This window comes from Hippocampus bargibanti, linkage group LG09, assembly GCF_051943395.1.
Source record: "Hippocampus bargibanti isolate YZ-2025 linkage group LG09, ASM5194339v1, whole genome shotgun sequence".
NCBI classification, from domain to species: domain Eukaryota; kingdom Metazoa; phylum Chordata; class Actinopteri; order Syngnathiformes; family Syngnathidae; genus Hippocampus; species Hippocampus bargibanti.
In genome coordinates, this window is record NC_142742.1 from 8,186,205 (window position 1) to 8,199,633 (window position 13,429).

The 13,429-nt window shown below is 38.2% G+C and overlaps 1 protein-coding gene across 1 annotated transcript in view; it reads left to right on the top strand.

Moving 5' to 3' along the window:
- The window catches only part of arid1b (AT-rich interaction domain 1B), a 229,321-nt gene that overhangs the window by 193,259 nt on the left and 22,633 nt on the right, over positions 1-13,429 (top strand). Inside the window, exons 9-11 of the mRNA XM_089003853.1 lie at positions 9,575-9,693; positions 11,939-12,013; positions 12,117-12,220. Coding sequence (XP_088859979.1) covers positions 9,575-9,693; positions 11,939-12,013; positions 12,117-12,220 — 298 coding nt within the window. The remainder of the gene's footprint in view (positions 1-9,574; positions 9,694-11,938; positions 12,014-12,116; positions 12,221-13,429) is intronic.

The following is a 13,429-nucleotide window of genomic DNA, read 5'->3' on the forward strand; positions in this document are numbered from 1 at the left end:
CATAAGTAAATACATAAGTAGATACATAAGTAAATACTTAAATAAATAAATAGAAAATAAAACAAATGAACAAATAAATAAATAGACAACCAAAAAATAAATACATGAATACACTAAAAATAAATAGACACATAAATAGACAAACAATCAAACCAACAAAGAAATGAATAAATACACAAATAAAGTAAATAAATAGACAAACAAAAAACAAACAAATAAATAAATAAATAAATAAATACATAAATAAATACATAAGTAAATAGAGAGATAAATAAATGGACAATTAAACAAATGAACAAATAAATAAATAGACAACTAAAAAATAAATACATGAATACACTAAAAATAAATAAATAAGACATATAAATAGACAAACAATCAAACAAACAAAGAAATAAACAAATAAATACACAAATAAATTAAATACATAGACAAACAAAAAACAAATCAAGATAAATGGGCAAATAAATAAATACACCCAAAATTAAATAAATCAATGCACACAAAAATAAATAGACACATACATAGACAAAGAAATGAACAAATAAATAAATACACAAAAAATAATTAATCAAAACATTGCTGCCATACCTTTTGCAGAGACAAACTTCGACGTACATTTGGTGCCTCATGAAGCAAATTGAATATTGTTTTTACTGCAACATCTTTGTCATATCAACACCATTTTTTTAACTGGAACTCTTTGCTGTTCTTGCTGAAACTGCCGGCTTGTGTCTCTCACCGGTTTCTCTTTTTTGTTTGTTTTTGTACAAACGCTGCCACCTGAATCCCCCTCTCCCTTCCTCTCCTGTTTGGCGAGCCCAGATTCTTTTTATCTCATTCAGTCTTTCTTCCTCCCAATTTTCTTTTTTGTCCTCGGTGTGTTTCCAGTGCTGCCTTCTTATGTTTTCCTCTCTCAGATCCCACATGTGAGGGATATCAGGAGAAAATCGCCCTTTGAAAACCTGCAGTTAAAGATTCCAGTGCCCCGTTTGCTCTCTGGAATGTCGGTGTAACATTCCAAATCGTTCAGCCCAGGTTCCTCCTCCGTCCGAGAAACATGTTGTTAGTCGTTGCACATGTCGGCTTTCCCACTTTGATGCATCGACCCTGTGTGAACTGCACAGCTGCCTCGTTCCCTTCATTACAAGAGATAGCAAAGAAAGTACATCATTTCAATCCGGATTCATACTTTAGATATGAGGGTTACGTATTTTACTCGCACAGAATTACAACAATAGCTTGGTCAGAAATTAAGTAGTTTAAAGTTGTTGTTGTTTTTTTGTTTTGTTTTTTGGAAAGTGTAACTCACATGGCATGTTTTCAATACCATGCGAAGTACGTAGAAGTTGTCTAAGCTAAAGTTGTGGAAGCAATTTTTTAATGATTTATTAATTAATTTATTAATTTATTAATTTAATGTGTATTCATTCATTTATTTTATTTAATTTGTGTATTTATGTAAGTGTTCATCCGTTTGTTCTTTTGTTTGCCCATGTAATTTATTTGTGTATTTATTTGTTAATTTGTTTGGTTGTTTGTCTATTTATTTGCCTCTGTATTTATTTATTAAAATTGTGTATTTATTTATTTGTTTGTGTATTTATTTATTTATTTATTTATTTTTAGATGTGTTTGTTATTTTGTCTATGTATTTAGTTGTTTATTTGTATATTTATGTTTTATTTATTTATGTAATTATTTATTTAATGTATTTGTGTATTTATTTATTTGTTAATTTCTTTGTTTGTCTATTTATTTGTCGCTGTATTTATTTACTAAAATTGTTTGTGTATTTATTTATTTGTTTGTTTGTCTATTTGTTTGTCTATTTGTTTTTCTATTTATTTATTTATTTGTAAATGTTTGTTCTTTTGTCTATGTATTTAATTTATTTGTATTTATTTGTTCATTTATTTGTTTATTTGTATATTTATGTGTCTATTTATTTGTTTATGTATTTATTTATGTATTTAATTTATTTGTGTATTTATTTATTTGTTAATTTCTTTGTTTGTTTGTCTGTCTATCTATTAGTCTATGTATTTCTTGATTTAATTTTGTTTGTTTGTTTGTTTTTCTATTTATTTGTCTATTTATTTTAGTTTATTTGTCCATTTTGTTTGTTCGTTTGTTTCTCTATTTATTTATCTATTTATTTATTGTCTATATATTTATAGTGAGACCTCAACTTACAAACACCTTATCTTACGAACTTTTCGTCTTACGAACGTCAAATTTATTAAAATTAAACCTTATAATAAGCACTATTTTCATAATACACACCCACCATGGCTGGAACACCAAAGCACACGACCTTCGGATCTGCCGGAGTGATCTTCGGCGTAAGCACACGACCGAACAGCGCTCCAGCCGGCACTACTTGCCACACCCCCTCTCTCTGAATTCACACGTCCATCCCCTCCGAGGAGCTTTTTGCAGATAATTTTACTATTATGGGACCGGAAAATAAATACCACAGGCTCGTGTTCAGCCTCAGTTCAAATGTGGTGCGTTACTATGAATAAATTGAAGAAACTACCAGCCGTACACGTCTACTCTGCTCTGTTTATTTGTCATCCAAGACTTGGGGTGCGTTCACGTTCGAGAATAGCGCACGATTTCTTATGACTCTAGGCTGTTTGGAAAGCATTGTCTAATTGTATGAGCAGGGATAAACACTTGCCAACGTTTTTGTGTTGCTACACTTGAACGCACCCCCTGTCAAGATGCGATAGAAGTGATTGTGATTGGCTAAAGGGTAGAGTCATGTGTCATGGTAAGCCAATCAGAGCTGATGTTTTCACACACACCGGAACAGCGTGTCAATAGTCACGCTAAATTGTCACGTGCGAGTTGACAGCTGGGGCAGGGCCGCCGCTCGCGACACTTCAATTTCATTTCATTTCAACGAGTCACTGTCACCTCACCAGTGACATGATTACGACAAAAGTGCACCGCTGTCTCTTGTGCTGGCAAATCTAACAGTTTGCTTTGCACGAGTTGATTGTTAGACGCGATCGTGTAAGTTTGTTGCTCTCCGGTTTCCGATCGCCAGTGTGCCATTTTATTCGCCCCGCCCGCCATCTTTTGTCGCGTTTTATTCCGCGTCCGTGGAATCATCGGACTCGCGCCTTTTGTTGTAATACAATCTCTGTCAGCACCCATGGGACTCGAAGTGAATGCAGATGACATCGAGGAGCTTGTTGCTGACCATAATGGGGTCATCAACACAGAGAATTTGATTTGCCTTCAAGAGGACAAGCAGAAGCAGGCCATTCAGCAGTTGATGTGCAGGCTTTTATTGAACAGTTCCATCCAGAAAAGGCTATGAGAATCATCAACATGATGAATGATAATGTGATGCCTCAGTTTCGTAAGACCTTACAAGTCAGAAAGCAACAGCCATCAATGACCATCACAAATGTAAATAAAGTGACTTAACTATACAGTGCAGTGTATTTCTTTCATTACAATACAATAGCACATTTATTATACATAGAATAAGGTATGTTGTGTGTAGTTTTAAGGCTTATTTAGTTGAAAAGTATATTTTATGGAAACCCGGGAACGGATTATTCCCATTTAAATGGTTTCCTATGGGAATTTTTTTTTAGATACACACTTTTCGCCTTACACACTCTGTCTGGGAATCAATTAAGTTTGTAAATTGAGGTCTCACTGTATTTATTTATGTAATTTTTTTGTGTATTTATTTATTTGTTTGTTTGTTTGTCTATTTGTTTATTTGTTTGTTTATCTATTTGTTTGTCGATTTCTTTAATTTATTTGTGTATTTATTTATTTATTTATTTGGTTGTTTGTCTATTTGTTTTTTTTAATTTGTGTATTTTTCTATTTAGTTGTTTCTTTAGTTATTTATTTGTTCTTTGAAGGGTTATATATTGATGGAGGGGAATTAAGGAAAGGAGAGCTGGTAGAATTAAAAGGTATAAGCTTTTTCTTGGCAGCCTCTTCTGAGGACAGAAATGGCTTTTCAAGTGACTTCCAGCGCTTCCGGCGACACTCTACAAAATATTACTGGAGCTGTAGGAAAGGGCGCTGTCGCAAAAATAAGCACTTAATAGAAAAAGTGCAAAGCTTAGAGAGAGGAGGGGCCGGGGGGTGTAAATCAAAGAGAAATTGCAGAGAGAAAAATGTAGAAAGAGAAGGAGAAAAGTGCTCCCAGGCAAATCCTCGCCAAATAATTCATTTCTGACCTCCTTAGTAAGTAAATTTCCTAAATAAATAAAAGCAGTACTTGAATGTCAGGAACGGGGATGGTTGCCTTTGGCACTTTGTCGCTTCCAGTCTTGGCAGGCTTGTGGAGCGCAGTGTTTTCATTAGATGGGCCAAATAAATGGCTTCTCCTCCTTCCATTTCCAACTGTTTGATGTTTTGGGGCGGAGGTGGCAGAGGAGAGTGAAGAGAAGAGTAGCTTTTCTCTGGATTTAATATGTTAAAAGCCGCCTTTATTCTTGTGCAGGTGTGCGCAGGGGTTTGGTGTTTGTGTGTGTGTGTGTGTGTGTGTGTGTGTGTGGTTTTGACGCCGCAAGGCCCACCTGCCCTAAGAGCAGATAGATTGAGTTCATATATAATTCATGGCCTCCAGCTGATCCAGTCCATCCAGAAATCGTCTTTGTCTGGCTCTTTTTCTGACATTTTCCGCCGCACTTCCTTGCCCAAAATGCGCATGCGGCGCTTTGGATCGATGCATTGTCATCTTCACACTGCTCGTGGTCTCAGTGCATGTGCTGTCTCCTCCAGTTAGCGGCGCTGGGAGGTGTCAGCCCGGCTTTTCACCACCCAGAAAGGATGCGAGGCGCTGCCGTTTCTGGAGACACAGAGTCAGATGGTTGGCTGGCACCTCGTAACTATGGCGATCCCTTGGCAACAGCACACCCGCCTGCGCATTGACGCAAGGACAGGATTCAACATGCACTGATGCACTACTCTATAGTGTATACAAGCCATTCTCTGTTGGCCTTCGTCCATATACGCTGTGCGTTTTGGCCGCTAGTGTGTTTATGGTCACATTTTGTGACATCAAGATAGCAACTCGCAGGTTAGTTTCTGTGTGGTGTCTGGTTTTAGGATGGATCTACACTCTGAAAACAAAATGATTTGCCGTCTTCTCAAATTGTTCCCTTTTTTTTCTTGCATAGTTTTCCCAATGTTAGCTTAAAGGACAACCGACGTCTCCAGACAAGTTGTGTCCATAATTTGTAAAATGGCTTCAAATGACTTCTACTGAGCGTATTTTACAAAGATTCCACCGCATAAAGATTTAAGACTCTTGCTGAATATTCAGGAAGTCTTGTTTTCGAGTTGATGACGATGCCTGACGTGATGTCACGTCTGGAACGCCCCTGACCAATAAAGCGACACCCAATGCATTTTGGGTACTTAGTTTGGTCTGAAAACTTCATGTTGATGCGTGTTGATGGCGAAATTAGAAGGTAAACATATAAATAACTCGATGGTGAATCATTGTGTGTTGCACCAAGACTACTATTTGATACTAGTTGACACAAATTCCCAGCAGACAAATCAGCCCATTTCCAACGGAGCTTGTGCGCCACCTTGTGCCACCTTGTGCATTTTCTGTCACGCTACACATCAGTCTTGATCCCTCAAAATGACCCAGAAGGCCTTCTTTAATCAATTGCAAACATGTATGCGTTCCTCTTCAGAACTATTTGAAGCGTATTCATAACTGGGTGAGTAACAAGAAAGCATCTTCTCCGAATCTGAAGCCATTGTTTTGATTCTCGAGCAAGGCAGTTTGTGATGGTGTATCCTGGTGTGGCTGGTGTCCTCCACGTGGGCTTAGTCATGCTGATGAGGTGATACCAGAGCGAATGGGGCAATCAGAGCCAGTCATAGAACATCATCAGACAGTACAAAAGAAGCAATCAGATTAGCTTCAGGAAGTAGTCCACTGCTCCCCCCCCCCCCCCCCCCCCCCCCGCCCCCAACCTTAGAGCAGGGACCGATCAAAGCAGAGGTCTGGCACCGCCACCTCTGGACATTAGGGATGTACTGTATATACAGGGCCAGAGATACCAGCACCACTTTAGTTAGCTGACAAAGCTCTTCGGATGAGGAGCGAAACATCCGACTCCTTCAAAGAAGTACAGATGACGGCTGAACAAATCTTTTCATCGAAAATAACCCGAAAGCAGAGAAATTGAGAGCTGAGCTTGTGATTAGGCATGACTCCTTCTTGTGACAGGCACAAAGTCAGCCTCATAGAGCATTCAAAAGCATGATATTTATATCGGAATTAACAATATGTCACAAGAATGTTTCTGACATTTCGTAAATGTTATCTCAGAAATGTGTTTCCTGAGCTTTATGGCACTGCTGGGCATGCCGGTTTGCACCTGCCTTTCGAGTCTGCTATTTTAAGACGTCAAAATCAACCTATTCTTCTCGGGTTAAGTAAATCGCATTGAGTTTGCTAAATTAATGTATTTGCCTCAATTCTCCTACAAATGTGCCAAATGAACTGTGAAGCAATTGGACACATTTTGTAGTCCTAGTTGGACCCTGTGAGAAAATCACCTTCCATTTTATTCTTCAATTTAAATAAGCAGACAAGTTTGTGCCCATTTTCTGCTTGCACTAACGTTCCATAAATGGGGCCTATAGTGTAATTATGATTTGATAGTGTTAAAAGAAATGAGCATTATTATATTTCTCAACGTGGAATTCAATGTATGCCTTCCTTTATCATCTCACACATTTGTTCAGTCAACTGGGGACTTAATGGGCTTCCGTCCTGTCTTCTTTACTTTTCTTAACCCCTCCACTGCATTTTTTTTCTTTCCAGATCACACGTACATCAAAAATTATTTTTCCCTCATTGGTGCAAAGATGACTGAGAGCAAGATGAATTTGTTTTGCTCATTTTACCACCCCTTCCCTGATAGTTGCATGCGCATATATTAAGTGTGATTGAACACAGTGCAGTTCGTCCATCAAGTGCTTGCTAATGGCCTTTTTTATGACATGTATTAGTCATAATGGGAGAGCAGCACAGTCAAAAGCTTCCAACCGCTGTTGTTGTTGATGTGATACTTTGACCGTTCGCATGAGACCATATCTCCAATTGCTGTGAGTGGGTGCAGAAGCAAAGGAAAATAGGTTCTGAGATATTTAGTTGCAAAGAAAACATTTTTAATCCGAAGAGTGTACAGACCAAAACGTATATTTTTGTGCGTTGACTCACCCTGTGCTTATTAAGGAGCAAATAGGGAGCCAACCATTAAGAAATGGGGACAGATAAGCTTCGCTTTGGTGCTCGTTAATGTTTTTTTTTCGACGGAAGTACCCAGTGTACCCCCCACTCCCCCCCGAGTAGACGGATTACATATGTATGTATCATCACCCGTGCTCTATGACTAATTACATCTGTGAGATGAGATTATCTGGAGGTTTACCGTGCCAATCTCTCCTCTTAGGCTAAATGTATCAGTTCCAACATGAGGCATTACCGCTGTGTATGAAACAAAAAAGCGGATGCCAGTGAGAAATTATGGGATTGATATAAACCCAAATATTTTTTTCTTCTTGTTGAAAACAACAAAAAATGATAAAACCTCAGCTGGTGTTCTTCTGTACCTTGTTTTTGTCTGTCTCTCGGTATTTAATTTTTTCTTTATTTTTTTAAATCTTATTTCTTCTCAACCTGCCTTATATGATAAAACAAATCACAAGAAGCGGTGTGCGCGTGTGTGTGTGAATGTGTATGTGTGTATGTGTTCAATCATCGAAATATCAATTATCGAGCATTTATACCTATCGGCTGGAAACTTTTGCATCGGAAGTACTCCAAAACCCTTCATAACGATAAAGAGTCCAAAGACCTAAAGTAAAGAAATAAATACATACATAAATACAGAAATAAATAGATAAGTATGTATGTAAATAAATATACATAGAAATAAATAAATACAGTAGAGTACATACATACATACATACATACATACATACATACATACATACATACATACATACATACATACATATATGCATACATACATACATACATGCATACATACATACATACATACATACAGACAGACAGACCGTAAATAAATAAATAATAATAATAATACATGTAATTTACAAGTGCCTTACATAAATACATTGGTAAGTATGTATATAAATTAATACATACATAAAATACATACATAAATAAAACATACATACATAAAAAATAAATAAATGGGTGAATAAATAAATACAGTACAGAACATACATACATACATACATACATACATACTGTACATACATACAGTACATACATACATACATACATACATACATACATACATACATACATACATACATACATACATACATAATAATTATACAGTTCATTTACAAGTCCCTTACATAAATACATATATAAATAGGTAAGTATGGAAATAAATAAAAATAAATACATAAATGAATAAATAAATATATTCAAATTAAAATAAATAAATTCAAATAAAGTCCATAAATACATAAAATACAATTTCAACAGGAGTAAAAAACAACATATATTTAATTAGCACAGGTTTGTTTCAATATATGTGGCAAAAGCCTACACGGCCTTGTCTGTCTCAAGCCAACATTTCATCATTTGTCCTCAACAGCTTTCCAACTTTCTTCTATCATATCCTCACATCATGTTACATATCTTCCTTATCTCTCTCTTCATACATGAGATAATCTTGTTCAGACCTAGATCGAGGCAAAAATTCTGCAAACTGTGTTCCCTTTCAACTTCTTCATCAGTGGCTTTGACTGCCCAGCATGTCATGAAAGATACATCCTTTCATCTCACCCCTCAGCCCTGCAACCAACCACACACACACACACACACACACACACACACACACACACACACACACACGCACGCGCACACACACACACACACATTCCTGTTTCAACGCTTTTGTGAGGTCCGGGTAACTCCAGATAAGAAGTGTGGACCACCCTTTCTGATAAGTTTAGAGAAGAACTAGGGTTACATTTGAACACTGGATAACTGCACAAACAAACACACACACACACATTGCCATAACAGGTTGCAGATAAGCTCCGTTTTATGTCACTTGCAACACTGCAAGGCGGGGTAACCGGAATTGATTTTTTTCATCGCCATGGAAACAAATAATATGAGCCTCTCCAAAAGCACATAGTAATTAGTTAAATTATGACTTATGGAGAAGGGGAAGATGATTTGCAAAGGAGATGAGGGAACTGAGAACAGTTCAACCCGTTGCAATCTTGTGGAGGAACAGTATTTGATCAGTGATAAGTTGTCAACTCTTCGTTGTAGATAAAAGTCCCCTATTGTTGCAACAGCTTGCCAAATCTCATTTATATACAATCGTGTGACGTCTGTTCTTATGCTGTATTCCCATATTCTCCACAGCCTACCATTTTAGCCTCATACCTCTGAAGATGGAGGACACTGATTCGCTGTGGCGACGACCCCTTGAAGGGAAAAGCCGAAAGGAAAACAACATTAAAGCTACTTTTGTCCTAAATAATCATCTTGTCCTGTTTTGTATAGGTACCAAGGACCGAGCATCAGCCAGCCAAGCACCACAGCCCCCTACAGCCGGCCAGCAGGCAACAATCTTTCAGCCGTGGGCAATGCACAGGCTCCAGCCTACAATGTGATGCCTTCAGGTATGATTACTTCATTCAATAGGCTGAATTGTATTGTTATTGTTTTTAGCTAAAATGTGAACGTGCGGCACAAGTTTAACAATATGGCCAACGGTGTTATGAGGAAACACACCCCACCACTTTTTATTTACGTATTCATTTATCTTGATCCAAACAAAATGTTGACAGTCCGTCATTCGTCATCCATAAGCAGCCTGTGTACCCTGCAGTCAAACCAGTGTAATCGGCAGTCTGTCATTCCGTCAGTCTGTCAACCTCATACTGTGGCTTTCAAATTACACAACTCACTCATGCAACTATTATTTTGATTATGCTAGAAAATACCAAGAACCTTTACAATACATTCTTCCAATATATAAATACCGTATTTTCTGGTGTATAAGGCGCACTGGCGTATAATGCACACCCCTAATGAATGGTGTATTTTCAGAATTTTTCCCATATACTGTATAAGGTGCATCGGAGGATAAGGCACACCCCCAATGAATGGTGTGTTTTCAAACTTTTTCCATATACTGTATAAGGTGCACAAAAGTATAAGGCACACCCTCAATGAATGGTGTGCTTTCAAACTTTTTCCATATATAAGGCGCACCAAAGTATAAGGCGCACCCTCAATGAATGGTGTGTTTTCAAACTTTTCCATATATAAGGCGCACCGGAGTATAATGCACACCACCAATGAATGGTGTATTTTTAAACTTTTTCCATATACTGTATAAGGCGCACAAAAGTATAAGGCACACCCTCAATGAATGGTGTGTTTTCAAACTTTTTCCATATATAAGGCGCACCAAAGTATAAGGGGCACCCTCAATGAATGGTGTGTTTTCAAACTTTTTCATATATAAGGCGCACCGGACTATAATGCACACCACCAATGAATGGTGTATTTTAAAACTTTTTCCATATACTGTATAAGGCGCACAAAAGTATACGGCACACCCTCAATGAATGGTGTGTTTTCAAACTTTTTCCATATATAAGGTGCACCAAAGTATAAGGCGCACCCTCAATGAATGGTGTGTTTTCAAACTTCTTCCATATATAAGGCGCACCGGAATATAAGGCACACCCTCAATGAATGGTGTATTTTCAAACTTTTTCCATATACTGTATAAGGCGCACAAAAGTATAAGGCACACCCTCAATGAATGGTGTGTTTTCAAACTTTTTCCATATATAAGGCGCACCAAAGTATAAGGCGCACCCTCAATGAATGGTGTGTTTTCAAAATTTTCCATATATAAAGCGCACCGGAGTATAATGCACACCACCAATGAATGGTGTATTTTCAAACCTTTTCCATATATAAGGCGCACCGAAGTATAAGCCACACCCACAATGAGTGGTGTATTTTCAAACATTTTCCGTATATAAGGCGCACCGGAGTATAATGCACAGCCCCAATGAATGGTGTATTTTCAAACTTTTTCCATCTACAAGGTGCACCAAAGTATAAGGAGCACCCTCAATTAATGAAAAAAGCTTTCCAAATATACCAAATATAATATAGAAATGTATAATAAAAAATTCCCGAAACTCAGCCAAGCACTTGTGAGAGCACTTGCTGACTGACGGGTGCCTACCCGGGCGCCATCTTGGTCTTCTTTTTTTTCTTTTCACACAGAGAATGTGTGTATAACAACATTTCTTTCAGCCTTTCTCCTCGCCACATTGTCACCGAAGGCTCGTCCGAGGGCATTGAAAGACCTTTTTTTCAAAACCAAAATATTACAATCTTTGATATTTGAGGAACTTAAAACGATCAGTCGTCTAGTTTGCCCCGGGAAGAGTGAAAAGCCATTCCTCTATTTAATCGTACGGCGCTGCAGCGTAGATGAATTTTTTAAAAAAAAAACTTTTTTTTGTCTAAGAAGAAAACTCACCATCTCCCACTATGAAATATCGTCTGGACAATCTTCTATTTAAACCCAAAGGCAGTTACGCCGACGTCTTTGAAATGACTGTCTGTCATGTGAATGCAAGCCCCGCCCCATTATTGCGCAATATGGCACCACTTTGAAGGAAAACTTACATTTGGATCTCTCTTAAATAAAGTCAAAAGAGGAACCCCACGCAGTGCAGTATCTTGGGCCAGCGTCGTATTTCTTTATAAGGAATAGCAGCGAGAGTAACGAGACAGCGGTTGGGATACGATGAAAGGCAAATATCCGTGACGTCATATACTAGTCGTTGTTCTGGAGCTTTCACACCTCACAAAGGAAACTACCATTTGTTTCAGAAATGAATGAATCACACAAAAACGGCGGCGGCGGTGGCGGCAGCAAGTCACTTGAGAGGGCGTTGAGCGATCATGGTAAAATTAATGGATTGCTTTATAATTTGTGTGAGGAAACTTTTCATGATTTGTACTTTTTTTTGGTGTTCTCATGAAATATTTTTGTCATATTTTTTTCAAGGAGCCATTGGAATATCTGGGGAGAGGGTGTTGAGCCCAGATATGAAAATGAAAGCAGATGCAAAAGATGCCAATGGCTCCGCCAATGACACTCACAAGCAAAAGGTAACAGAAATCATATTCGTGCTTCTTTTGTAATTTTTTGATCCCTCACTTTTATCCTCTTTGATCCCTCACGTTTATCCTCTTTGTTTTCTTTCCGGCCCCAAATGAGTTCTGATTCACACACGCTTCGTCAGCACAGCGGGTTGTGTCTCTTTTGTTTGTTTTTTCACCATATTTAATGATTTTGTAAAACATTTATCATTTCTAATTGCACCATGCATTGTTTTGGCTGCCAAACTGTCTCTCTCCCGGTTTTTGGCAGGCCCAAGGTGAATACAAGAGCTTGGCATATGTACTACACGCTTGGACATAAACGTGCAGAGACACACACAAAAAAAATCACACGTTTGTTTTAAATGTCATTTTGATAACACACATGCAAACACGTTGCAAATACGCCGACCTCCCAGAGTTGCGCATCGACTTGGCTCGGCTCAGCAACAACAAAAATGTGCTCTTTTCTCTCCACTCGCAATTGTTTTTCACACACACGTGAACCTCCATCGGATCCTCTATAGTGTAGAGCAGGGGTCGGGAACCTTTTTGACGAAGAGAGCCATAAAAGTAAAATATTTAGAAATGTTTTTCAGTGAGAGCCACACGCACGCGCGTGCGCGCGCTCACACACACACACACACACACACACACACACACACGCAAACACGCACGTGCGGCCACTTTTCAACAAAATGTCAGAATGTATTATTTAAACTAACTTTGTGATAGTACTCAACGTTAACATGAATGGTTTTCCGTTCCTCGTGTTTGGTAAAAATCCAGGCAAACGATCGGAATGAAATTCAACTTGCCGGTCCAGAGGCAAAGTTACTGCTAGCAAGCCTGCACACGGCTCATAAGCTTCCACACTTGCTATCTGCAATATCTTCTCGCATAAATATATTGATGCTAACGTTTAACATGGGGCTTGTTAAAATGTCACTGACAATCGACTGTTTCTTCGATGGTATTGTTTCATTGCAAATTAGAATCAGAACCTTTTCTCTCCTCAAAGGCGAATGCTCCGGTGCATTCAAGCTGAACTCGTTGGGCTTATTTAAAGGGGCGTTTACCTGTTTCAACATGACGGCCAGTATCATCCAATCAAAAAAGCGCTTTCGGCCAACCTAGGTCAGTGTCATCCAATCAAAATTGTGCTTTCCGCCAACTGCAGCCCCAACAGAAAATGAACGGCGAAAAAAATGAGAATAT